This window comes from Zootoca vivipara, chromosome 11 (genome assembly GCF_965207765.1).
Source record: "Zootoca vivipara chromosome 11, rZooViv2.hap1.1, whole genome shotgun sequence".
NCBI lineage: Eukaryota > Metazoa > Chordata > Lepidosauria > Squamata > Lacertidae > Zootoca > Zootoca vivipara.
Genome location: NC_142594.1, coordinates 47467379 through 47491050, shown reverse-complemented (window position 1 = coordinate 47491050; position 23672 = coordinate 47467379). Strand labels below are relative to the sequence as shown.

The 23672-nt window shown below is 44.0% G+C and overlaps 1 protein-coding gene across 3 annotated transcripts; it reads left to right on the top strand.

The window, feature by feature from the left end:
- Positions 1 to 649: 649 nt before the first annotated feature.
- On the top strand, positions 650 to 14348 carry INSIG1 (insulin induced gene 1). Of its 3 annotated transcripts, XM_088653369.1 has the most exons (7): positions 878 to 941; positions 1493 to 1596; positions 4778 to 5184; positions 8374 to 8498; positions 9735 to 9901; positions 10462 to 10561; positions 11320 to 14348. In XM_088653369.1, the coding sequence occupies exons 3-7, from the start codon at positions 4785 to 4787 to the stop codon at positions 11347 to 11349; spliced, it is 822 nt and encodes a 273-aa protein (XP_088509495.1). In that variant the 5' UTR covers positions 878 to 941; positions 1493 to 1596; positions 4778 to 4784; the 3' UTR covers positions 11350 to 14348. The 3 variants fall into 3 exon arrangements, with proteins under 3 accessions (XP_034985487.2, XP_088509495.1, XP_034985485.1); XM_035129596.3 differs by lacking the exons at positions 878 to 941; positions 1493 to 1596 and adding an exon at positions 650 to 809; XM_035129594.3 differs by lacking the exon at positions 1493 to 1596.
- The last annotated feature ends 9324 nt before the right edge of the window (positions 14349 to 23672 follow it).

Below are 23672 nucleotides of genomic sequence, written 5' to 3'. Positions count from 1 at the left end.
ACTGCAGTCTTAAGTATTTTTTCTAAGTCTCAAGGGAGACTCTCGCCTAGTGCTAAACCCCAACTCAAGCTGTGAAGCTCCTCGGGTGACCTTGAGCCCAGCCTCTTTCTCGCTACCCATCTCTACCTCACAGGGTTACTGTATTGTGGTAATAGAAGAGGGAGGACGAAGAGGAGCCAACCCTGAAAGCAGAAAACGTCTAGGTACTAAGATTAGATAGATAGATAGATAGATAGATAGATAGATAGATAGATAGATAGATAGATAGATAGATAGATAGATAGATAGATAGATAGATAGATAGATAGATAGATAGATAGATAGATAGATATGGAAACCGAAGTCTCCCACAGTTCTGAACTCGAGAGAACTGCGTGGGCGGGAGGGGGCGCTGCGCAAGGCTCGCCAAGTGGCAGTTGGGGATGGAACGTTCCGTGCGGAGCGAACCCGCCTCGCGACACGGCACGTCGCGAGCGCGCCCATCGGACACCCGTCCCCGTCCCTCCCCCTCCCCGCGGGAAGCACCACCTCACCCAACCCCAGTTCCCGCCCTGTCAGCGCGCGAGCTGTCAGTTGAGGAGGGCGGGTGGTGTGTCCCCGACGTCATATGGGCCGCCTGCCTCCCATTGGCTGGAGCGGCCTCACCAGACTGAAATGTTGTTCTCGGGGCTACCCAGGAAAGCTCCCTGTCGGCTTCCCCCCGCCCCTTTGGCCCCCGCCGCCGCTGCCGATATCGTCACCGCCACGGCGACCCCTCCTGCAGAGAGAGGCGAGGGAGGGCTCTGGCGCGGCCGGCCCTGCGGCTGCGGGTAGGTCGGCTGCGAGTAACGTGACTTCGGGGCTTGCCGCTTTATAAGCCTTTCAGCCGGGCGCTTGTGGCGCGCGAGAGGGGAGAAGGGAGGGACCTGTGCGACTGAGGGAGACGGAGCCCGGCTGAGCAGGTAAGCAGGCGGGCAGGAGCGAGGGGTAGGGGAAAGGGGCGACGCGGGGGGCCTGCCATCCCCGCCTGCCCGCTTCATGGAGGCGGCTGCGGGTGCCTTGAGGACCTTAAGTCCCGGGCAGGGAGCCTCCCTATACAGGGGGAGTCTATCTCCGGGCGGTAGGTGCTGACGGCGCCGGGCAACCAATGTGGAGGTTATGGCGGGGAAGGGGAAGTGAGAGAAATGGTTGCGGCCTTCGACCCTCCTTGGTGGTCTTCTTACCGGGGAACGCGGGTGGCAGTGTTCGGGATCAAAGCTTGGCTACGTTGCTCCTCCAGCCCCTTTGCTGCGTTTTCGCTGCTGCCCCTGCAGAGGGAGGGATACCCAACAAGGAGGAGACGCGAGCACGCAGCCCTGTCTCTCGCCCCCTCCCGTATTCGTTCTCTATGCCTTGCACAAAAAGAAAGAAAGGCGCCCTTTTGCAGTAAAATAATCGGCGGTTATCTAGCCTGGCCGCTGCTGGAGGAGAAGGAAGGTGGAAAATGCCCCCCCCTCGTTTTGATTCCGTATAGGCGGGTCCTCGAAGCAGTAGTGAGCCCCAGGTGTAGCTGTGTGGAAGATAAAAGCTTGCCAGCACCTTCCCTACCTTGGTTGGTTGCAACAGGCATATCCTACGGTATGAAGGTTTTATGTATCTGTAGAAGCTAGGGGAAGGCTAGGCAGGATGGGTTTTGGAGTACTTGCACACACAAATCATCACATAGACAACAAACTTGGTAAAAGGCCTGGGATGGCCACGTGTCATGTATGATTTAGTTGAGATTCCTGCATTGCAGAATATTGGATTAGATGACCCTCCCTCAAGGTCCCTTCCAGCTCTACAATTCTATGATTCTGTTCTTTGTCTGTTCCTTTGGAAGCAGCTGTCACGGACTTAAGTGGGTATTTTAAGTATGCATGCATAGGATTGTAATTTTTAGAGATGGAAGGGATGTGTGAATCTCCAGCACTTGGGAATTTTGACCCTGTTGTCATTATTTTACAGGTGAAGATCTAAGAGTTCTCCAAAAAGAATGAGTAGCGGGTACTTAAGCCCTCCCCAAGTGTTTTCAATAAATGGGGATGGAGGGTAGAGGTTAGAGCAGGCATCCCCAAACTTCGGCTCTCTAGATGTTTTGGACTACAATTCCCACCATCCCTGACCACTGGTCCTCTTAGCTAGGGATCATGGGAGTTGTAGGCCAAAACATCTGGAGGGCCGCAGTTTGAGGATGCCTGGGTTAGAGTAACTATCTGAAAGGCTAGTTTCTCTCTGGTGAAATCTTCCAAGGGATGAAAGCAGTCTAGGAATGCTTGCACTTTTGGTTTGGGTTGGACCCAGCTTTCCTATGTGGGAAAGGGAATTGTCAGGCTATTGATTCTAGAGAAAAATGGGACCTGTTGCCCTCCAGCAGTAGGAGAGCCCTGGAAGCAGTACAATTCAAGTAATCCCTCCCAGGGCAGACTGTAGCAGAAATAACTTTAGCTTCAGGTGGAGAAAGATTAATATCCAGTTGATAAAACTTTTCACTAAAATAATTTCCAGGGGCAGGCATGTTAGTCAGCTGCAGCGAAAACAGCAGAGTCTTTTGGCATCTTAAAGACTAACACATTTTATATATATATATATAAAAACCTTTAGTCTTTAAGGTGTAGCAAAACCTCTTTTTTAAAAAAGAAGGCAATATTGGAAGCCACTACCCAAACACAAAAAGGAAGATCCTAGCAAGTTCCAATAGGCATGTGGATGTCTTAACAGCAGTATAGGTAGCCTTTTAAAGGTTTTCCCAGATCAGGGCATTGTCTTCATATTGTGTCTATACAAATAACAAGGGCTGCTTGTAGCTTTGTATAAATTGCTATGCAAGCAATAGGTTTTTATAAAGCAAAATGTGTTGTTTTGATCATCTAGCATGTCTAGTTTTACAACATCAGAATGGATTCTGGATCATGTATGTAATGAATGCTCTTTTGAGTCACTTCAAAGTTTTCTCTCTTCTGAATTGGAAGGGCCAACTCACTGGAGAGGTTACCGGTAGTACTCTGCTGGAGAGGAAAAAATGAAATTGTGGACTCTTTAGTTATTAGACCAAGCCATTGAAAATCTGTATTAGAAGTATTGATTAACTATCCCAGGTCACTGATGCTGGGACAGTTTGGTGTTACTCTTAATATGTATAAGAATCTAAAGGATCCAGTATTTTTGTCACTCTGTAAGCATCACTGTTTGTATGGCAATTGACAACTTCATGTGAAATGTCTGAAAACATGCTATTATATGCTTGTTTATAATTTTGTCATGGTGTAGGGGCATGTTTAAAGCTCTAGGTAGATGTTCCTACCCTTCCTTTTAAGAAGCTGAAGGTAGTGCACATGGTCCCCTGTCCCAGCCTCATTTTATCATTGAAACAGCCTTATGTGATAGGTTGGACTGTGAGAGGGTGACTAGCCTAAGGTCTAAAATTCCTTCAGTAGCACCTTAAAGACCAACTAAGTTTATATTTTGGTATGAGCTTTCGTGTGCATGCACACTTCTTCAGATACACTAGAAACAGAAGTGTCACACTTCTGTTTCTAGTGTATCTGAAGAAGTGTGCATGCACACGAAAGCTCATACCAAAATATAAACTTAGTTGGTCTTTAAGGTGCTACTGAAGGAATTTTTTTATTTTGCTTCGACTCAGACCAACACGGCTACCAACCTGTAACTAGCCTAAGGTCACACTTTGAGCTTCATGGCTGAGTGAGGATTTGAACCTCCTTTTCCTCAGTCTGGTCAAACACTCCAGCCATTACATATACTGTTGCTTAGAATGTTTTGCAATACAGTGGAACCTCGGTTTATGAACACCTCAGTTTATGAATTTTCGGTTTATGAACGCCGCGGACCCATCTGGAACGGATTAATTCATTTTCCATTACTTTCAATGGGAAAGTTCGCTTCAGTTTATGAACGCTTCAGTTTATGAACAGACTTCCGGAACCAATTACACCCATGCTTCAGTTTATGAATGCTTCAGTTTAAGTACTCTGCGGACCCATCTGGAACGGATTAATCCACTTTCCATTACTTTCAATGGGAAAGTTCGCTTCAGTTTATGAACGCTTCAGTTTAAGAACCCCTGGAACAGATTAATCCACTTTCCATTACTTTCAATGGGAAAGTTCGCTTCAGTTTATGAACGCTTCAGTTTATGAACAGACTTCCAGAACCAATTGTGTTCATAAACCGAGGTACCACTGTAGTAATAGTAATGCCAAGCAATGTAGCATTTTCAGTGTTCAGAATGACAGTTGCATACATTATGAGAACAATCCTTACACAATCCTGCATGGTAAACAAGCATTATCCCAACATTATGGGATGAGAACTGAGAGTTCCTTCCTTAAGGTTACCTTGTGAATCATGATTGAGATTTCACTTGAATTAATGACCTCCTAGGTTGCGACTCATTCTCTTAGCTACTATGCTATATTAACTACAGTGTAGCCTATCAGTGGAGTATTACCTGTATTCAAAAATTGTCTTGGGCTTCCACACCTCACCTGGAAGTGAACTCTTTAACTATTCTCTAGTGTCCAAAGCAAGGCTATAGAATATTCTTACTTCCTAAAATACTGAAGATGGTCATAGGATTGTTGGGTTTTCTTCATATGTTTCTTTCTGACCCTGACTTCTTGTTTGTAAAGAAAATTCCTATATCTCATGGTAGACAAGTACAAACCATTGGTAGTACACGGATAAAGCACATGGCATACTTGATGGCTGGCTTTGCAGCCTAATGTTGGCACTAATAACTTCTTGATGCCCCTTTCAGAAATCTCATGGAGAAGCCTGTATCCAGAACAGAAGATCATACCTGGAGTTGTTCCTGTACTGCCAGGAGAAGGCCTAGAACCCCCTTAGGTGGAAGTGCCACAGGGCTGGCAGCCAAAGTGGGCGAAATGTTGAGCTCGTCTGTCTCGAGTTCTCCTCTAAAACTAGTGAGTCACAGCATGCTGAACCCAAGCAGCTCGAACCTTGGCAGTGGCACCAGCAGCAGTTTGAACTTGAGCAGGGACGTAGTGCAAAGGAGCCTGGTGCTCTTTGTTGTTGGCACTTTCCTCGCCCTGGTACTGAACTTGTTGCAGATCCAGAGGAACGTAACACTCTTCCCCGAGGAGGTCATTTCTACAATCTTCTCCTCTGCTTGGTGGGTGCCCCCTTGCTGTGGGACAGCAGCAGGTAAGTCACCAGATTAAATTTGGTTGTGTAGGAATCTGTGGAAAGAAGGCATTGGCAGTTCTAGACGTTGGATTGTATTTTGTCGCTGGGTAGTATTTGGGACCCGCAGCTTGCTGGGGTTTGTTTCTTCAATCTGCTGCACACTTTTCAGGGTTGGCCATGACTTAAGAGTTTGCATGCATTGTTAATGCCATCTAGCTGCTGAGCAAATTGACAGAACAATCAGATTAAGCAGATTAAGCATGTTGTAGTCTAGGAAAGAGCAGGGATGTGTAGCTGATTACTTTCCTGGGCTGATGCTGCTTTAAGAGTTGGCACTGTGGTTAGCCCTGGAATTTGGGAAGCGTTTCCTCCAAGCTATTGTCTGTCAAAGTTTTAGCACAGGAGCTTGCATGACTCATCACCACTCTCTGCCTTATGATTGGTTCTCTTTTGAAACTGGTGAGTCGCATGTTCTCGCTCCTATTGGTTGCCTGCCTGAACATGCCACATACTTGAATCAAAAACAAGGAAGTCACATGTTGCAGCAGCAGAGGATGGGAAGTGAAGCTTGGCTAGCTGCCTGTTCTGAGAGCAGCTGCAGCAGCTTCATTTGCCAGCAGAAATGTAAGGGGATTTCCTCCTACACCGCTCCCCTGCAAAAGCTGTAGCATACCTAGGACAAAACGCTTAGTTAAAATAGAAATATATTTTGTTCTATAAAGAAGCAGAACAAATAGCTGAATGTTAAACAACTCCTGCTGCTAACTACACAGTGGATTCAAATGACACTATAGGGGAGCATTAAAACACAGCTGTATTCTATTAAGTAGAATGTTGCAATGCTTGGCAGAAATGTTTGACGTGTAAACATGAATTTTTTATGTTGGTAAAATTTTTGAAGAGAGCACAGCAAAGAGATGAAGGAGAAAAGCCAAAATTTATCAAGCCACCCAAAAAATTAATCATATCATGGATGCTTTAGCTGAGATTCCTGCATTGCACGGAGTTGGACTAGCTCAGGGGTAGGCAACCTAAGGCTCGTGGGCTGGATGCGGCCCAATTGCCTTCTCAATCTGACCCACAGACAGTTTGGGAATCAGCATGTTTTTACATGAGTAGATTGTGTGCTTTTATTTAAAATGCATCTCTGGGTTATTTGTGGGGCATAGGAATTTGTTCATTCCCCCCCCCCAAAAAAAATATAGTCCAGCCCACCGCATAATCTGAGAGATGGTGGACCAGCCCACGGCTGAAAAAGGTTGCTGAAACCTGGACTAGATGACCCTTGGGGTCGCTTCCAACTCTACAGTTCTATGATTTTTAATCCAATGAAGGTTTAACCTCATTGGTTTAATCTCAGAACCATACTGGCTACTGTCATTCCTTTTGATTACTGTCTCAATTAGAGATGTTATTTTCTGGCAACATAAAATGTAGTTTTCAAATAAGTTTCTACAGTACAAAACAGCTCTTGCCAGTGCAGGGTGGCACCTTCCCCTTTGGGTGCAGGTGTTGCTCTAGAGCAGGATATATATGTACAGTATGTGTTTCTCAAAACGGGTGGCTTCAGTTTTAGCCACCTCTCTGCATCATGAGTAAAGCAGTGAACTTCAGATATGCTACACAGAAACAGCCAGCGTTTGTCCCATAGTATTGTGTGCTCTCTGAAATGAAACAAAACCAAGTTCTAGCCAACCTAAGTCAACACCCTAAGGCCCATGGGCCGGAGGTGGTCCACGGAGGCCATTTAACCGGCCCCCGAGCCACCCGCTTGGCGGGCCCCTAAACTGGCGCGGTGCAGGGACTTTCTTCCGCAGCTCCAGAAATCGCTTCTGCGCATGCCCAGATGCCGAAAATGGCTTCTGCACAGGCACAATTTTCGGCGTCTGGGCATGCGCAGAAGCGATTTCCGGTGCTGTGAACATGCGCAGACGCGATTTCTGGCGTCACACTGCGCCGGTTCGGCCCACGGAGGATCTCCACGGGAGTGATCCGGCCCATGCCTGGTAAGCCTTGCCGACCCCTGTTCTAGCCTGTATATTAACTGCTGCCACTCAGAGGCCAGTTGAAATGGACTTAACCTTTTAATATACTCCCATTGTAACTAAACATGTAGAGCAGGCATCCCCAAACTTGGCCCTCCAGATGTTTTGGGACTACAACTCCCATCATCCCTAGCTAACAGGACCAGTGGTCAGGGATGATGAGAATTGTAGTTCTAAAACATCTGGAGGGCCGAGTTTGGGGATGCCTGATGTAGAGCAATAGTTCTGTCTGGCATTAAGAGTTTCCAGCCCAGCATCAGTTGGCCATGTTGATAACGAAACTCTTCATACTGGAGAAAAACACTGTGGAAAATAGCTTTATGTGTGGCAGTGAGTGGGAACTAAGTCACCAGATGAGGCTATTTAAGCAGCTGCTGTGTATGTTGGCAGCTTACCAGGTAGTATTGGGCTCCAACTTCCATCAGCTTTACTCAGCATGGCCAGTAATCAAGGATGTTGGGAGGTGGAGTGGATCAACATTTGGAGGACCACACGTTAGGCACCCCTGGTGTACACTGTTCTATAACAATCTAAATGACAAAGTGGAAACAACTTCTGCTAATAAAAACTGGGTGCTTGCTCTAGAATGCATTCTTCAGTGGTGCCTACAGCCAATAGTTTACCTGTTAACTAGCAAAAGTGCTGTGAAAGTCAAATGCCTGAACTTTGAATTTTTAAAAAATTCAGTAGTACTTAAATGTGTTCCATATGGATATAAAACGTGTTTATATTTTCCAGGGGAAGGGAGGGTGTATCTGTGAAATATCTGTAATAAAAAGTCTGAAGAAATTTGGGCTCTTGGTCTAGGCAGCTAATTATTACTGTTAAAATATTGATTCTGCTTCTACCTGAGGCTTACATTTTCTACCAAGGAACAGAAACAAACCTTTTTTTAATATAAGCAGTGCAGTATATACAGGAAGAAATGAGTTTCTTTTGTAGCTTTAAGATTCATGCATGTTCAGCCATAGTCCCACATCTTGAAGCATAACATAAAAATATGTGAAACACTATACAATTTGTGAAATATCCTTAGCAGACATAACAGTAGGGAAAATGGGTTTTAGTCTGCATAAGACTTTGGCATGTGCTGAATAGATTTATATTTACAACAGCTTGGAAATTAAAACTGTAAGAACAATTTCTCCTTTTTCTTTTACAGCTGTTATTGGCCTGCTGTATCCCTGCATTGACAGTCATCTTGGTGAGCCTCACAAATTCAAGCGAGAATGGGCCAGTGTTATGCGGTGTATAGCAGTCTTTGTCGGCATTAACCATGCAAGTGCTGTATCCTTAGAATGATGTGATTAATGTCCATATATGGTGTAATTATAATGGAATTTATTTTTTAAAGTTCTTTTCAGTCTATACTTGACCAACTTCAATTGAAATGTGGAGAAATTCAGCATGAATGTGGAGAAATGACTGCATTTTGAAATCCTTATTTCTAGACTTGTGCCTCTAGAATAGTCACTTGAAATGGATTGTGTGTCTCACAGCAACGTCCTGTACTAAGAAATACTTTGAAGGATCTGGGATAAGGCTTCTTGGACTGGCACAAAGAAACCACTTGTCTGCCTACGGTATAGCGAGACAAGGGCTTGATAGTGGCAAGTAAGGACATTGCTGATTGTATCAGCTGCATTTGCTGTTCTTAGTGCTGCAGCTGCTGTTAACACAAATTTCTCCGCTAAGGTAGCTAAAAGGTCCTGAGGATTGGGGTGGTTTATAAGATACATAAAGTTAGTAGTACTGTGAGTAAAAGGAGATTTAAAATAAAAGAGCAGGTAGTAGCCAACTAAATTTTACTCAGAGTAGATCCACTGAGTAATCCTTTCCATTAGTTACTCAGATGAGACCCTATGTTAATTGTGTCCATTAATTTCAAGTGGGTTTACTCAGAGTAAAACTTAGTTTGCTACAGCCCAGCCTGTTTAACAAAATAACAGATCTGGGATGTTCGGGATAGAATTAGATTCTGTCACAGACTCCACTCAATTGGTTGTCTGAATTTTTCACGCACACAAATCCTCACTTGTTACTACAGTCTAGAAATGCATGAATATGTAGCATTTGCCTTTTTCTCAAATAAAGCTTGTTAGTGTTTTTGCACTAGCTTCTCCTTCAGATATGTCCCAGGAGTTCACTTTGAATTTCATTACAAGAAAATTAGCACCTTATTTGAAGAGGTACTAATTTACTTGCAATGGTCCTCATTATATCTTGACAGAAGCTGTGGGAAAAATTGTCCCCTGCAGGCTAATGGTACCCATTTGCTACTTTTGACCCTTGCTTGAAGTGATTTTTGCATTTGTATACTGCATTTACAGGTATACGTGTACAAAAGAGGAATGTATGCAACACAAGAGGCAAATAAAATGTGAAAGGGGTGATGGTGTAGACACCATCTAACAGCACTGAAGCAGAAAACTAAATCTGGCTGTGTCTGAAGATTGTTATGATGAGCAAGAAGAAACTTGTCAGACTTCAAGGGTGCAGAATTTTCCTTAACTTTCTTCTTAGAAATTGGATTTTGCAAACAATATCCAACTCTCCTTGACCCTGGCAGCTTTGTCACTGGGTCTCTGGTGGACATTTGATCGTTCAAGAAGTGGTCTTGGTCTTGGAATTACAATAGCTTTTGTAGCTACTCTGATTACACAGTTCCTTGTCTATAATGGTGTTTATCAGTAAGTATCCCATCTTGTGACTTTAAATTGTCCAACTATTTTAAAGTAAAAATTAGTTAAATTTGCCTTGCATTCTTAAGCAAAGGTGTGTGCCCACTCTGCTGCTAAAAATGAGAGTTATAAGCCACTTAATTATAGTGTGCTGCTGCCTTGTACACAATTACAATGTCTTTATGCTAAGTGGTCGGATCACTTTAAGCTTGATTCTAGGTGTGTTCCATTGAGAAAATAGGAAAGAGACAGACTTTTGTGCAGCGAAGACATGTTCAATTTCTATCCCTCTAAGCATTCTATAAGCTTTCCCTATTTACACAGCATGAAACGTTTAATCCTTTTCACCACCCCTGTGGTAATAATACAGGATGTGACTGTACAAATAGAACTGTATCTTCTACAATCAGATGTATTTAATTCTGCTGACAAAATGCATGATGGCAATATTGAAATTCACAGAACTACCACTTGTTCCAGCATAGCCAAGTGTTCATATTAAAAGACAAGCCTTGTTGCACAGATATTAAAACTGCAGGCATATCTCACTTTCTTATATCTTTCTTTAGGTATACATCCCCAGATTTCCTTTACATCCGGTCTTGGTTACCATGCATATTTTTCTCAGGAGGTGTGACTGTAGGAAACATAGGACGGCAACTAGCTATGGTAATTATCATACAATCTGTGTTAAGCCATTTTTAAAAGGGAAATTAAGTTGATGAGTGTTAAACCTGTATGCAGGACATGTTATTTGGTGACTAATAAGAGTAACTGGTACTTTACAAGGGCGTGACCTGCATGACCTGAAGTAAATCATCCTAGCCTTGGTCTTTTGGGTGCATGGGAACCAACTCTAGGGGGCCATGGGTGTTTGAGCACCCACAATAATATAATTGTGGGCACCAGGCACCCACAAAGTCAATGAGAAAAGGTGGCAGCAGTGCTGCCTCCAAGAGAGAATCAGTTCAGCTCCTCCACAGCCAGCCCAGCCAGCAAGGAACCCTTTTCCAGGGGTAAAGCTTAGGAGTGAAGGCAGAATCTCTCTGCCTCCAAGTCCAAGCCTCTCCCCGCAGAAAAGGGTGCCTTGCTGGCTGCAGAGGAGGAGGAAGAGGAGCTGCCGCCTGCCACAACGTGGATGTGCAATGTCACACACATAGTGCATGCGACATCACCTGCACTACGTGCGAATGACATTGCACATCCACGTCGTGGTGGCAGGTACCCACATATCTGGCTCCCATATCCTTACTCCAGAGGCATACAGTAGCAAAAGGCAAATGTCAGGGAGGGCAGTGGTGGTAAGTCTCTTCCCCAGTCTCCTGGAAGTACCAACTGCTGGTGCAGGTTTGTTTACAAGAATGCAGCTAAGTTTCAGTGTAATGTTAAACATTAAATTGCAATAACACTTTTGGTTTTGACCACAGGGTGTTCCTGAGAAGCCTCACAGTGACTAAATATTTGGATCTGCACTGAAGGCAGGGGAAGATCAGTTCTTGAATCTGAACTAGAATTTTCTTCTTCTCGAATAATCTGTGTGAGCTTCCTACGCAAATGACTGGTGAAAAGATGCTTATTCACCTTAGAGCGGCCAAGAGGTTACCTTGATGTTTTTTCCTAGAAGCCTCTGGGTTTGATTGTTCTGTGGGAGAAGTCAGTACAGACATAATGCATAGCAAGTCCATGCTTGGTGGCCATTCTCCCAAGTGCTAGGTTCCTGTTGGAAGTCATTGAACCAGCTGCCATATTTCAAAGCCTTGAAACAAAACTTATAATTACAAGCTTTGTACAAGTGCCCAAAGAAAGTTGGTTGGTGCTGAAAGGTGGAGTACATGGATGGGTTTAATAGGAATAGTATTTATCAAAATGTCCTTTTAACATAGGGTTGCCTTAAAATGAAGGCGATTAGAGTAAAAACTACAATCCTTCAGATGTTGTACAAAGGAATAATAATCATAGGCACAAATCATAGTTCCCTTGGAAAACATTCTTTGCATCCTCCACTGAAATAAAGGAGAGAGGTGTAAGGAACCCTACCCATTTCAGTGTGGTTTGCACAGGAGTACTTATCCAAAGTGCTTTGATTTGTGGTTTTTGAAAACCTGTTCTCCTTGGAAGTGGGAAGCAAACTATCTTGCAGACAGAAAAGCAATAGGTCTGTCAGCTGCTTATCAAACTGATAGCGTGGTCCCTTACCACTTCCCTGCTATTGGATACACACAGCCAAAATTGATTTTTGCTCAGTAATGTATGTCACTGCAACTCTGTTGGGCAGGCCCTCAAGTGACTTTACTGATAAGCCTGTCCTCAGAGTGTTACACCAGCCTAAGAGGAGGCATTCCTATGTGATTCCTGTTAAGCTATATAGCAACTGGACTAGTTTCAGGGCCCAAGCAATAGAGGCCATGACAGGTGCAGAGCAGGCCAACAGTGTTACTTAAGGCTTATCTTAAATGATTTTTACTTTACAGTGTGTTTTGGAGCAGATCACTGCTTAGTGTTTTGTTTTTCGCAACCCTATAGAACTTGCAATCTGTGATTGCCTTGTAAGGAAGAGTGCTTGTCACTACAATACACATTAGGTGTTTCTTAGTAGTTTCATGGTGAGAACAATATTCATTCAAATAATATAGACAACAGCTGACCTAATGAACGAGTGTTGGGTCTCAAAATGTAAAGTGCAATGTACAGTTAAGAGAAATCTGAGCCTTGTTGTCTCCTCTTTAGTATTTCTTGGTGATATTGAAGAAGAGTTTTGAACTCATTTCAAAACTGCTGCATGGAGGCAAAAATCAGCAATAATTTATCTAGTAATGCTAGTTTGTATCTTCTACTAAACCCTGGTCTTAAAAGAAATACTCCAGTCTTGTAGATATGGTGTACAACTGGAACTCTTACTGACTATTTTTGTGTAATAGGCAGTTAGACGTTCTTCTATTTTAGCTTCTTGCGGCTTCTCATTTGTTTAGGTTCTAAACTGAGGCTAAAAAAACCTTCCTCCAGTTTATGTTCAAGGAAACCACCTCAAAATCAGTGTTTCTCAAACTGTTTGAACTCTGGTCTCCTCCTTAATTGTCTGCACCTTCCAGGTCCCCCAACCTACTGATAGCCCTTTGATCTTTGATATGTGGATGCACAGAATCCTTGTACACAGCAATATAGATGCATCTTGTTGCTGTGGTTCTAAGGTTCTGTGATTGGGGTAGTAATGCTGGCTTCTGAAATAACTAAAGCATATTGGACTCCCTCCAAAAACCAGGCATCTAGTGAGGAGCTGTCTCTGTTCCAAAACTCCCATATACTCCCTACTACGTGGTAGCGTCCATGGTTACCATAGCAACTGAGGTGACTGCCACACTATGCTCTGTTGCTGGGAGGAAAGTGGTTCTATCTGCTGCAAGATATTTTTCCCACTCTGGAATTCCTCCCACCTCTGGTGTGTTGTGCCTTCTCAGGAGCATAGTTTGAGAATCATTGTCCAAAAACTCTAGGGATGCTTAGAAATTAACTTCAGGGGCTTATGGGTTTGTAAAAGCCTACTGCAAAGGAAAGGAAAGATTTTCAGGCTCTGAAATTCTTCTCCTGATGGGATTAAAATCTAAGCTAGAGGAGAATTGTTTTCATATTTCCACTAGCCCTTATAGTGCAGCATTCCTCCAGAGAGCTACACCTTTCACAGTCCCCTGGCACACTGCAATCAGATATACAAGATGAGAGGAGAGAGGTAAGGGAACAACTTTCCCATCTAGTTGCACACACGAGTTCATTTCAGATCATTTTGTAGGTGAGCTAAGGAGTGCTCATTCAACTCTATCTGAAATATTTTTGGAAAATGCTAAAATATGTTAGTGGTTTCTTTGTTCTTAAAGAGGACCTTGAAACAGTAAGGTACAAACTAGACTGAAGGACTTTTATTGCAGTCTGTGGTATTACTGAATAATAAATTGCAGCCTTTATTGGTTTTTTAAAGTTTTGGGGAAACCCTTTCTTTACCAATCTAAATAGTCCAATAGTGTTCCTCAAGTGAGTATACCCACGTGAAAATGTATCTGCAAGACAAAAGCCACCATATTCTCTAAGTTTAGTTTGAGATTCTGTGGCACAGGAGGCAAATAACTACTTTTCCATGTCAACACCTTGGTACCCCATGTAACTAAAGAGGACAATTGTAACTGTAAATATGTAATCATGAAATCATTAAGTATTTTATTTGTAAATTGGTGTTTTGACAAGACAGCCAAAATATACACTAGAAGTTCAATCTTGCCAATACTTGTAAGTATCTGAACCAAAGTTCTCAGAATTTGTGTTATATGGAAAAATATGTGTTGGGGGAGAATTGCACTATTCTGGGTTGGAATCCTTTGATTCTCAGACTCGGTAGGTTTTTTCAACAATGTGTGTGAGTGGTGGTTTTTTTTTTAAAAAAAAAGAAATTAAAGGTTTCAAACAACCATTTCTGTCTCTTGTTTACTTGGATATTATAATCCTTTTGAATGACAGCAATGAATGATCTGACTGGGGAAAGTGCTAAAACCTTAAATAATTTGTCTCAAACACTTCATTTTAACTGCCTTTTCAGCTGTGAAGAGGCAGGTAGCTCCACAATTAGCATTCTATCAAGCTATCTAATGGCCTGCTCTACATCTTTATCCAAATTGAGGTAGTTTAGTTATGTACAAATTTCTTACTCAGATGCCCAAGGACAGTTTTTCTATCTCGTATTGGCATCTAACGTGTACAGTGGTACCTCAGTTTAAGAACAGTCCTGTTTACGAACTCTGCAAATCTGGAAGTAGTGTTCTGAATCAGACTGGACACGGGTTAGAGCTCAACATCGAGCCTACCAAGTGGCAATGGCAACGGTGAAGAGGACCTTCTTCACTGTTTCTATTGCATCTGCAGAAAACAGCAGCAGGTGGTTCGCAATCTATCAGAACCACCTTCATCATCGGGGCCTGGTAGGGACCCCAAGATCTCCTGCAATGCTTTTGCGAAGTTTTTTGCAGATAAAGTCGCTCAGATTCGGAAGGAGGTAGACTGCACCATGGGAGCAGGGCCAGGGCGGGAGAGTGCTAGAGCCCTGTCTAGTCAGGTTATATGGAATCAATTCCAATCTGTTACCTCCGAGGATGTGAACAGGCTGCTTGGACAAGTGAAACCAACCACCTGTCTCCTTGATCCTTGTCCATCCTGGCTAATAAAAGCAAGCTGGGAAGGGCTGGGCGATGGGCTCCACGGGATGGTAAATGCCTCCCTCTATGAGGGAGCCTTCCCAGACCCACTGAAAGAGGCGGTCATTAAACTGCTTCTTAAAAAAACATCTTTAGAGCCGGCCAATATGGCCAACTACTGCCCAGTCTCAAATCTACCATTCTCGGGCAAGGTGATTGAGCAGGTGGTTGCTGAACAACTCCAAACACGCCTGGAAGAAGCGGACCATTTGAATCCCTTCCAATCAGGATTCAGGCCTCACCATGGGACTGAAACTGCCTTGGTCGCGCTGGTCAATGATCTCCAGCGAGCTAGGGACAAAGGTGAGAGCTGTTTCCTAGTTCTACTGGATCTCTCAGCAGCCTTTGACACCATCAACCATAACATCCTTCTGGACCGTCTAGAGGGGCTGGGAGCTGGGGTCACTGTCATACAGTGGTTCCGCTCCTATCCTGGGCCGTGTTCAGAAAGTGGTGTTGGGGGGTGAGTGTTCAGACCCCTGGACTCTCACTTGTGGGGTGCCTCAGGGTTCCGTTCTCTCTCCCATGCTTTTTAATATCTATATGAAGCCGCTGGGAGAGATCATCAGGGGGTTTGGGCTGGGTGTTCATCAGTATGCAGATGACACCCAGCTCTGCCTCTCTTTTAAATCAGAACCAGTGAAGGCAGTGAATGTCCTGTGTGAGTGCCTGAAGGCGGTTGGAGGATGGATGGCGGCTAACGGATTGAGGTTGAATCCTGACAAGACAGAAGTACTGTTTTGGGGGGACAGGAGGCAGGCAGGTGTGGAGGACTCCCTGGTCTTGAATGGGGTAACTGTGCCCCTGAAGGACCAGGTGCGCAGCCTGGGAGTAATTTTGGACTCAAAGCTGTCCATGGAGGCACAGGTTAATTCTGTGTCCAGGGCGGCTGTCTACCAGCTCCATCTGGTACGCAGGCTGAGAGCCTACCTGCCCGCAGAGTGTCTCGCCAGAGTGGTGCATGCTCTGGTTATCTCTCGCTTGGACTACTGCAATGCGCTCTATGTGGGGCTACCTTTGAAGGTCACCCGGAAACTGAAATTAATCCAGAATGCGGCAGCTAGACTAGTGACTGGGAGTGGCCGCCGGGACCACATAACACCAGTCCTGAGAGATCTGCACTGGCTCCCAGTACGTTTCTGAACACAATTCAAAGTGTTGGTACTGACCTTTAAAGCCCTAAATAGCCTCGGTCCTGTATACCTGAAGGAGCGTCTCCACCCCCACCATTCAGCCCGGACACTGAGATCCAGCACCAAGGGCCTTCTGGTGGTTCCCTCATTGCAAAAAGTGAGGTTACAGGGAACCAGACAGAGGCCCTCCCAGCAGATGTCAAGGCAATAAGTAACTATTTGACTTTTAGAAGACAACTGAAGGCGGCCCTGTTTAGAGAAGTTTTTAATGTTTGATGCTGTACTGTTTTTAATATTCAGTTGGAAGCAGCCCAGAGTGGCTAGGGAAACCCAGCCAGATGGGCGGGGTATAAATAATTTATTATTATTATTATTATTATTATTATTATTATTATTATTATTATCCATGGAGGCTATCTTCCTTATGGAAGCAAGCAGCGTGTCTCACCTGGCTAAATAAGCCAGTGCTGCTGGCTGCCAGGTATCTGCCTAAATAGCATCCTTCGGAGTTAGCTATTCTCGCCCCATCAGCTAGGAGCACCGTGCTGCCATTACTTAAGGAGGACTGGCTTTCTTGAACAGCTAGGAAGAAAACTCACTTTCCACCGCTGTTGGAAAGAAGTTTTATATTCAAGTGCTGATGGAGGCCAGTGGACACAAGAAGGCAAACATAGGTAACTGAGTTTGAACATATACACACTAGCTATGGCAACAAATGATGCTGTAGACCAGGAATAGAAAAGGCTATAGCCTTCCTAACAATGCAATTCCAAAGAAGGGCAGTGCCAAAGAATGCTCCAACTACCGCACAATTGCGCTCATTTCACACGCTAGCAAGGTTATGCTTAAAATTCTACAAGGCAGGCTTAGGCAGTATGTGGACCGAGAACTCCCAGAAGTGCAAGCTGGATTTCGAAAGGGCAGAGGAACCAGAGACCAAATAGCAAACATGCGCTGGATTATGGAGAAAGCTAGAGAGTTCCAGAAAAACGTCTACTTCTGCTTCATTGACTATGCAAAAGCCTTTGACTGTGTCGACCACAGCAAACTATGGCAAGTTCTTAAAGAAATGGGAGTGCCTGATCACCTCATCTGTCTCCTGAGAAATCTCTATGTGGGACAAGAAGCTACAGTTAGAACTGGATATGGAACAACTGATTGGTTCAAAATTGGGAAAGGATTACGACAAGGTTGTATATTGTCTCCCTGCTTATTTAACTTATATGCAGAATTCATCATGCGAAAGGCTGGACTAGATGAATCCCAAGCAGGAATTAAGATTGCCGGAAGAAATATCAACAACCTCAGATATGCAGATGACACAACCTTGATGGCAGAAAGTGAGGAGGAATTAAAGAACCTTTTAATGAGGGTGAAAGAGGAGAGCGCAAAATATGGTCTGAAGCTGAACATCAAAAAAACCAAGATCATGGCCACTGGTCCCATCACCTCCTGGCAAATAGAAGGGGAAGAAATGGAGGCAGTGAGAGATTTTACTTTCTTGGGCTCCTTGATCACTGCAGATGGTGACAGCAGTCACGAAATTAAAAGACGCCTGCTTCTTGGGAGAAAAGCAATGACAAACCTAGACAGCATCTTAAAAAGCAGAGACATCACCTTGCCGACAAAGGTCCGTATAGTTAAAGCTATGGTTTTCCCAGTAGTGATGTATGGAAGTGAGAGCTGGACCATAAAGAAGGCTGATCGCCGAAGAATTGATGCTTTTGAATTATGGTGCTGGAGGAGACTCTTGAGAGTCCCATGGACTGCTAGAAGATCAAACCTATCAATTCTTAAGGAAATCAGCCCTGAGTGCTCCCTGGAAGGACAGATCGTGAAGCTGAGGCTCCAATACTTTGGCCACCTCATGAGAAGAGAAGAATCCTTGGAAAAGACCCTGATGTTGGGAAAGATTGAGGGCACTAGGAGAAGGGGACGACAGAGGACAAGATGGTTGGACAGTGTTCTCGAAGCTACGAACATGAGTTTGACCAAACTACGGGAGGCAGTGCAAGACAGGAGTGCCTGGCGTGCTATGGTCCATGGGGTCACGAAGAGTCGGACACGACTAAACGACTAAACAACAACAACAATGCTTTAAGGAAACAGTAGGCCAAGGCCAGATGTCCTAACCAATACCTGTCTCCAGTGGGAGGAACCTGTGGCCCTCCAGTTGTAGGACTGCTGTTACCATTTCTGATCATTGGCTCTGCTGCCAGGGGCTGCTTGAAGATGTAGTCCATCAATATCTAGATGATTGTGTCCCTGGGAAAAATTAAAACCAGCCTTAAACAGGTGTGGATCTGACTCTCTTTTTAGCCTGTCCATCTTGGTTTTGTCAAATACTTTTTATACCATGAAAAGCATTTGTTTATGAAGTTCACATCTGGTGTGTTTATGAACTTAAAAACCTTAGTTGACATAGAGCTTTGTCCTTGAACAACACCTGTTAATGGGCAACCCAAAAAAAAAGTATTCTGGCCCTCAGAGGTGTCTTCGCTAGCCATTTATTGCAAGAAAGCCTCAGTGCTGTTATCTCATTCCCATTCTGAAGAATATTGTAATAGCCTGTGGATATCATAATAGCAGATTGCTCCTTCTGACTGAGCAACTGAAATGGTATGCCCTGCAGTTTCTTATATTTGCCTGTAAGGTTAACCTGATAAAAATGAAGGGAAATCTTTTGTTGTCATGATCATTCTAATGTTTCTTCAGCTGGCAAGAGCTCCCTCTGGTGACTAATTGAATCCATGTCAGCTTGAAACATTTACAGAGAGCTTGATCCGTGCAGAAGTTATTCATTCCCAAAATATAAAGCAAATGCTTTCTTTAACACAGTTAACCATGCAGAGTCCTTTTCAATCTTTCTAGGCTTCCTGTTCAATGTAAAACTTTCTCTGTAATTGCCATTCTAGAAAATGTTTAACCTGTTGGATTCTTGCCTCCCACATAGCTGTTTAAGACTCAAGAAACAGAGAAAGTGCAGTAAAGAAGGGGAAATGGCAGTTCATTAGGATCCTAGGGCTTCCTGTCACCTGGTGCCCAAAGAACTCATACAAAATCTGTCTTCTGCAAAGCACACAATGTTAATCCCTTTATTTTTCAACCAAATGGCTCAGACAAAAACATACTATCATGAAAACCTCAAGTATGAATAGCTTTTCTCCCCCCCCCCTGCCCCTCTCAGGACCACTAAACTATTGAAATGTCAAGGTTTAAAATAAAACATGAAATGAAGGGGGGGGAGGTTCCTAGCTGTATGTAACCTAATACTTCCATGCTATAGAGATGAGAGAATGAGTACTGTGGTGTGACAGAGCCAGTGTGGCAGAGTGTTTAGAATGTTGGACTAGGACCTGGGTTCAAATCCCTGCTCTTTCATGAAATACACTGGGGGACTTGGGCCAGCCGCCAGGCACTGCCTCCTAGCCTAACCTACCTCACAGACCTCTTGTGAGGATAATGTAGGGAGGCCCAATTGTGCTGTGCTGAAGGGATGTACCCGGCTGAAGACCCCAGTGCCCTTTGGCCTGGTGGTGCAGAAGTCACTGTGAGGATTGGTCTCCCTTCAACCTTTGCTGTATATCAGCAGCTGAAACGAGCACAACCCTAACTGAGCGATCTGTTCGCCTGCCTGAAAAGTCGGGTTTTGAAATTAATTGCAAGTCATTGTGTATATTACTTTAGCCCATAAAGGGGGAAATAGATGCTTATCTCAAAACCTGAAAGCAAGGGGCTTTACCTTGGAGACACAGGTAAAGAAGAATGTGGCAGATGTTGTACCTGCTGACTAAATGTGTTTTAATGGAGGCCCTCTGGAAGCAGAAGTTCAATAGAAAGAAGTGAATAGCAAACATCTGGGAAAGATTACAAAGGGGAAAGATTTCTTCTGTATTGAGACTGCTAATGGATGGGGACTACCAGGGGAGAAAAAATTAATTGCTTCAGTAACTGAATGAAAAATTATGTTTACATCCACTTTGGGCTCTGGAAAAAAATAAAATGCATATTATTCTCTGATCTGCAAAACTCTTTCCTGGATCCAGAGGAAATGTGTTTGTCTTGCTTCATTGTACTGGTCAGTTGGAGAAGCAGCTTGAACACCTGGAGTGGGGAAGGAAGATGTTTAAGCTCCAGTATTCCTGAGCTGCCTCTCCAAAGGCATCACATGAACCCCAAACATCCTAGAGGGAAATGGTCCTGTGCCACCAAGGGCATCAACCTGGTTTCACTTTTAACACCTGGCAAACTCCTCCTGCTATCCTGTGGTGGTTTCAGCTTACTGGCAAATTATTTGGGGCTTTTCTGATTTATGGAAATGTAAATGCCACCAAGCAAACAGCTGCTCACATAAGAATTCAGACAGTATTCCCAAACACATCCGAAGGGTGTCCCAGAGCTACTAACCAAATTTAATTACAGGCCTATCAGCTTCTTGTCAATGGCTTCAGAAAACAGAAGTAGGAATTGTGATACAGCCCCCCATTTTTGCTTAAGATGGGATGAAAGGAACCATGGAAGTGGTTAACAGATACTCTCCAGCTGTTGCTTTTTGGCTTTATTTCTTGACTTTGTACCACTGGGTAGACCAGTGGTAGGGAAGCTATACTATTGTATGCCAACTCTCATCATTCAACAGAGACAGCAGCAGCATCGCAACGGGGAGGGGGAGGGGGCGGTTCGCCCCGGGTTCCATGTCTGCAGGGGTGACAATAAGTTGGCGGCAAACCGCTATACAGCACATGTGTGGCGTCGCTACATACAGCGCATGCGTGCGACACTGCACATGCGCTGTACTTAGTGGTTTGCCAGTGGCACTGCTCCAGCGCCGTACGGACAGTGCCGGGATCCTCTGCTTGCGGCTGCAGCCACAAACAGAGGATCCTCCGTTCACAGCTGTAGCAGCAACAGAAGGATCCCAGCACTGTCCTCCTGGTGCTGGAGCGGTGCCGCCGGCAAACCGCTATACAGCGCATGTGTGGCGTTGCTACGTACAGTGCATGCGTTGTACGTAGTGACGCCCGCCCCAGGTGTCATGACGCCTTCCTTCGGCCCTGTTCAGAGAAGGAGATAAAACTTGGGTTGACCAGATGGATCCAGGGGGATGTTTTATTTGAGAAGGGAGCAGTACAATCTCCCTTGAAGGAGGCAATCGTGCATCCCCTCCTTAAGTAGACTTCCCTGCGAGTTAGGAACCTGGCCCTTGATCTGTAAAGGTTTCTCCACCCCTGGTATGTGGCATTTGAAAGCAAAGAGAGAGAAATCCCCACGCAGCAGCAGTTTAAATGGAGCTGGACTCCGCCCCCATGAGCCCTATTGGCTGGCAGAGGGGTATGATGCGGCGGTGGGGAGGGTCTGGTGCAGGGGGCCAACCACGCCCCCTTGCAGACGTGGGAGGTGGTCCCCATGCGCAATCACTCCCCTCTGGAAGGGAGGAAAGTCCTTGCCTTTCTCCAGTCATTAGGATGGTTCCTTGCTGGTTGGGGGAAGCAGTTTGCAAAAAGAGGGAGAAAAACAAGCTGGGAAGGTGTGGGATAGAAAATTTCCATGAAGCTCCTCAGGAAAAGGTCCCCCATGGATATGTTTAGAAAAACAAAATCAGGCAATCTGCTAACAAATATATGACTCCAAATTTCAGTGCCTAATTAATCAGAAGCCAGTGTAGCTAATAATGATGGGAGGGTGGGGCACAACATCATTCTAATTAATCAGCCTGGAAATGAACATCTCAGCTCTGGGAAGAGGAGGGGGTGCTGCTGCTGCTGCTTCCCTACAGCTTCCAAACATCACTCTCTTCCCCCAAGTTAAGGTAATATAAGTTCCGCTCCAGAAGGTGGTCAGTGGTGGGTTCCTTCCTAAGAAGGTCAAGATGGGGATTTTCTGGATCACCTTCGTCCTTTAAGGAACAGTTAAATATGAAAGGGGAGAAGTCCATTTAAATGTTATCATTTCCCCAGAAGGCCCTTACAAATGCCTTTGAGCATCTTTCATAGACTTTTGAATGGGGTTCATGGAGCTGAAATGAATGTGTACCCTGCTTTATCCTTTATAAAGGTTGACACCAAAAAAAAAAAATCCAGGTGCTTGAATGTTCTTTGAATGTTTTCACAATATTGGTTATCAGTATCATAGTGTTTGATTTGACTATCTGATACCTGGCAGTTGATAGTTTGCATTATTTGATTGTTGATATGAAATGGTGTTTAATATTCTAAAAACGAGGTGTGGTAATTTATGTAAAAGACAAATACAACCCCTAACAGCTATTTAAATATGAGGATGGAAGAATGATTGCTATAGAGATAACATTACAAGTTGGGGGGAAATTTATAATTGGAATCTACGCACCAAATGATATAATATTGGAATTTTATAAAGAATTGGAAGAAAAACTGTTTGATTTCATGGATCAAAAAATAATTTTAATGGGTGACTTAAACAGGGTAGTCTCATTAGAAATACATAGGACAATAAGAAAAACGGATTCAAAAGAAGGAAGACTACCTCTGACTTTTTTCAATTTGGTGGACAATTTAAAATTGACTGATGTTTGGTGATTTAGACACCCATTTGAAAGAGAATATACCCACTAATCAGAGCCAAATCAGTCTGCCAGAAGATCGACTTGATATGGATATCAAATGAGTTAACATTGAGAATAAAAAGAATTGAAATACGACCAAAGACCTTATCAGACCACAACCCAGTCTTACTAGATTTAAAAGGAGAAGAAAACTCCACATTCAGGTGGAGGCAAAATGAAAGCCTTCTAGACAACCAAGTACCATTAACTATGCAAAAAGCAGGAAAAAATCCTGAAGGACTATTTTGAACTGAATCTGGATAAAGGGACTATGTATGTGATGACAGCAGCAAGAATACTACTGGCCAAGAGATGGAAAGAAGACGAAGTTCCAACCAGAGAAGAATGGCTGATGAAGATGATGGACTATGCCAAAATGGCGAAATTGACCAGGAGAATCAGAGACTAGGACAAGAATAAGTTTAGGAAAGAATGGGGGGATTATAGTCTATTTAAGAGAGCATTGTAAACAGTTAAATACTCTGGCAGGATTAGAGTAATACTTGTAAAAGACAAAATATACTGGAAAAGTTAATAATAGATACAATAAGTTGGGGGGGGGATAAGTTGAATAAAAAGAGATGGACAATGGAAACCACAGAAGGGCGGGGGGAACAGGGTGGGAAGTCAAGGGATTATGATAATCCTAAATGTAAAGGTGATTGATATGTTTAAATTGAATTTTGTTATGTAAAATTATATATATATATGAAAATATGACCTTAACTCCTCTTGTGCACTCAAAAGTTCCAGTGGTACCTGGTCAGATAACTCAGGTCACAGAAACAAGCTGATTCACATACCGAAATATTTAGCTGAACTGGGCAGGG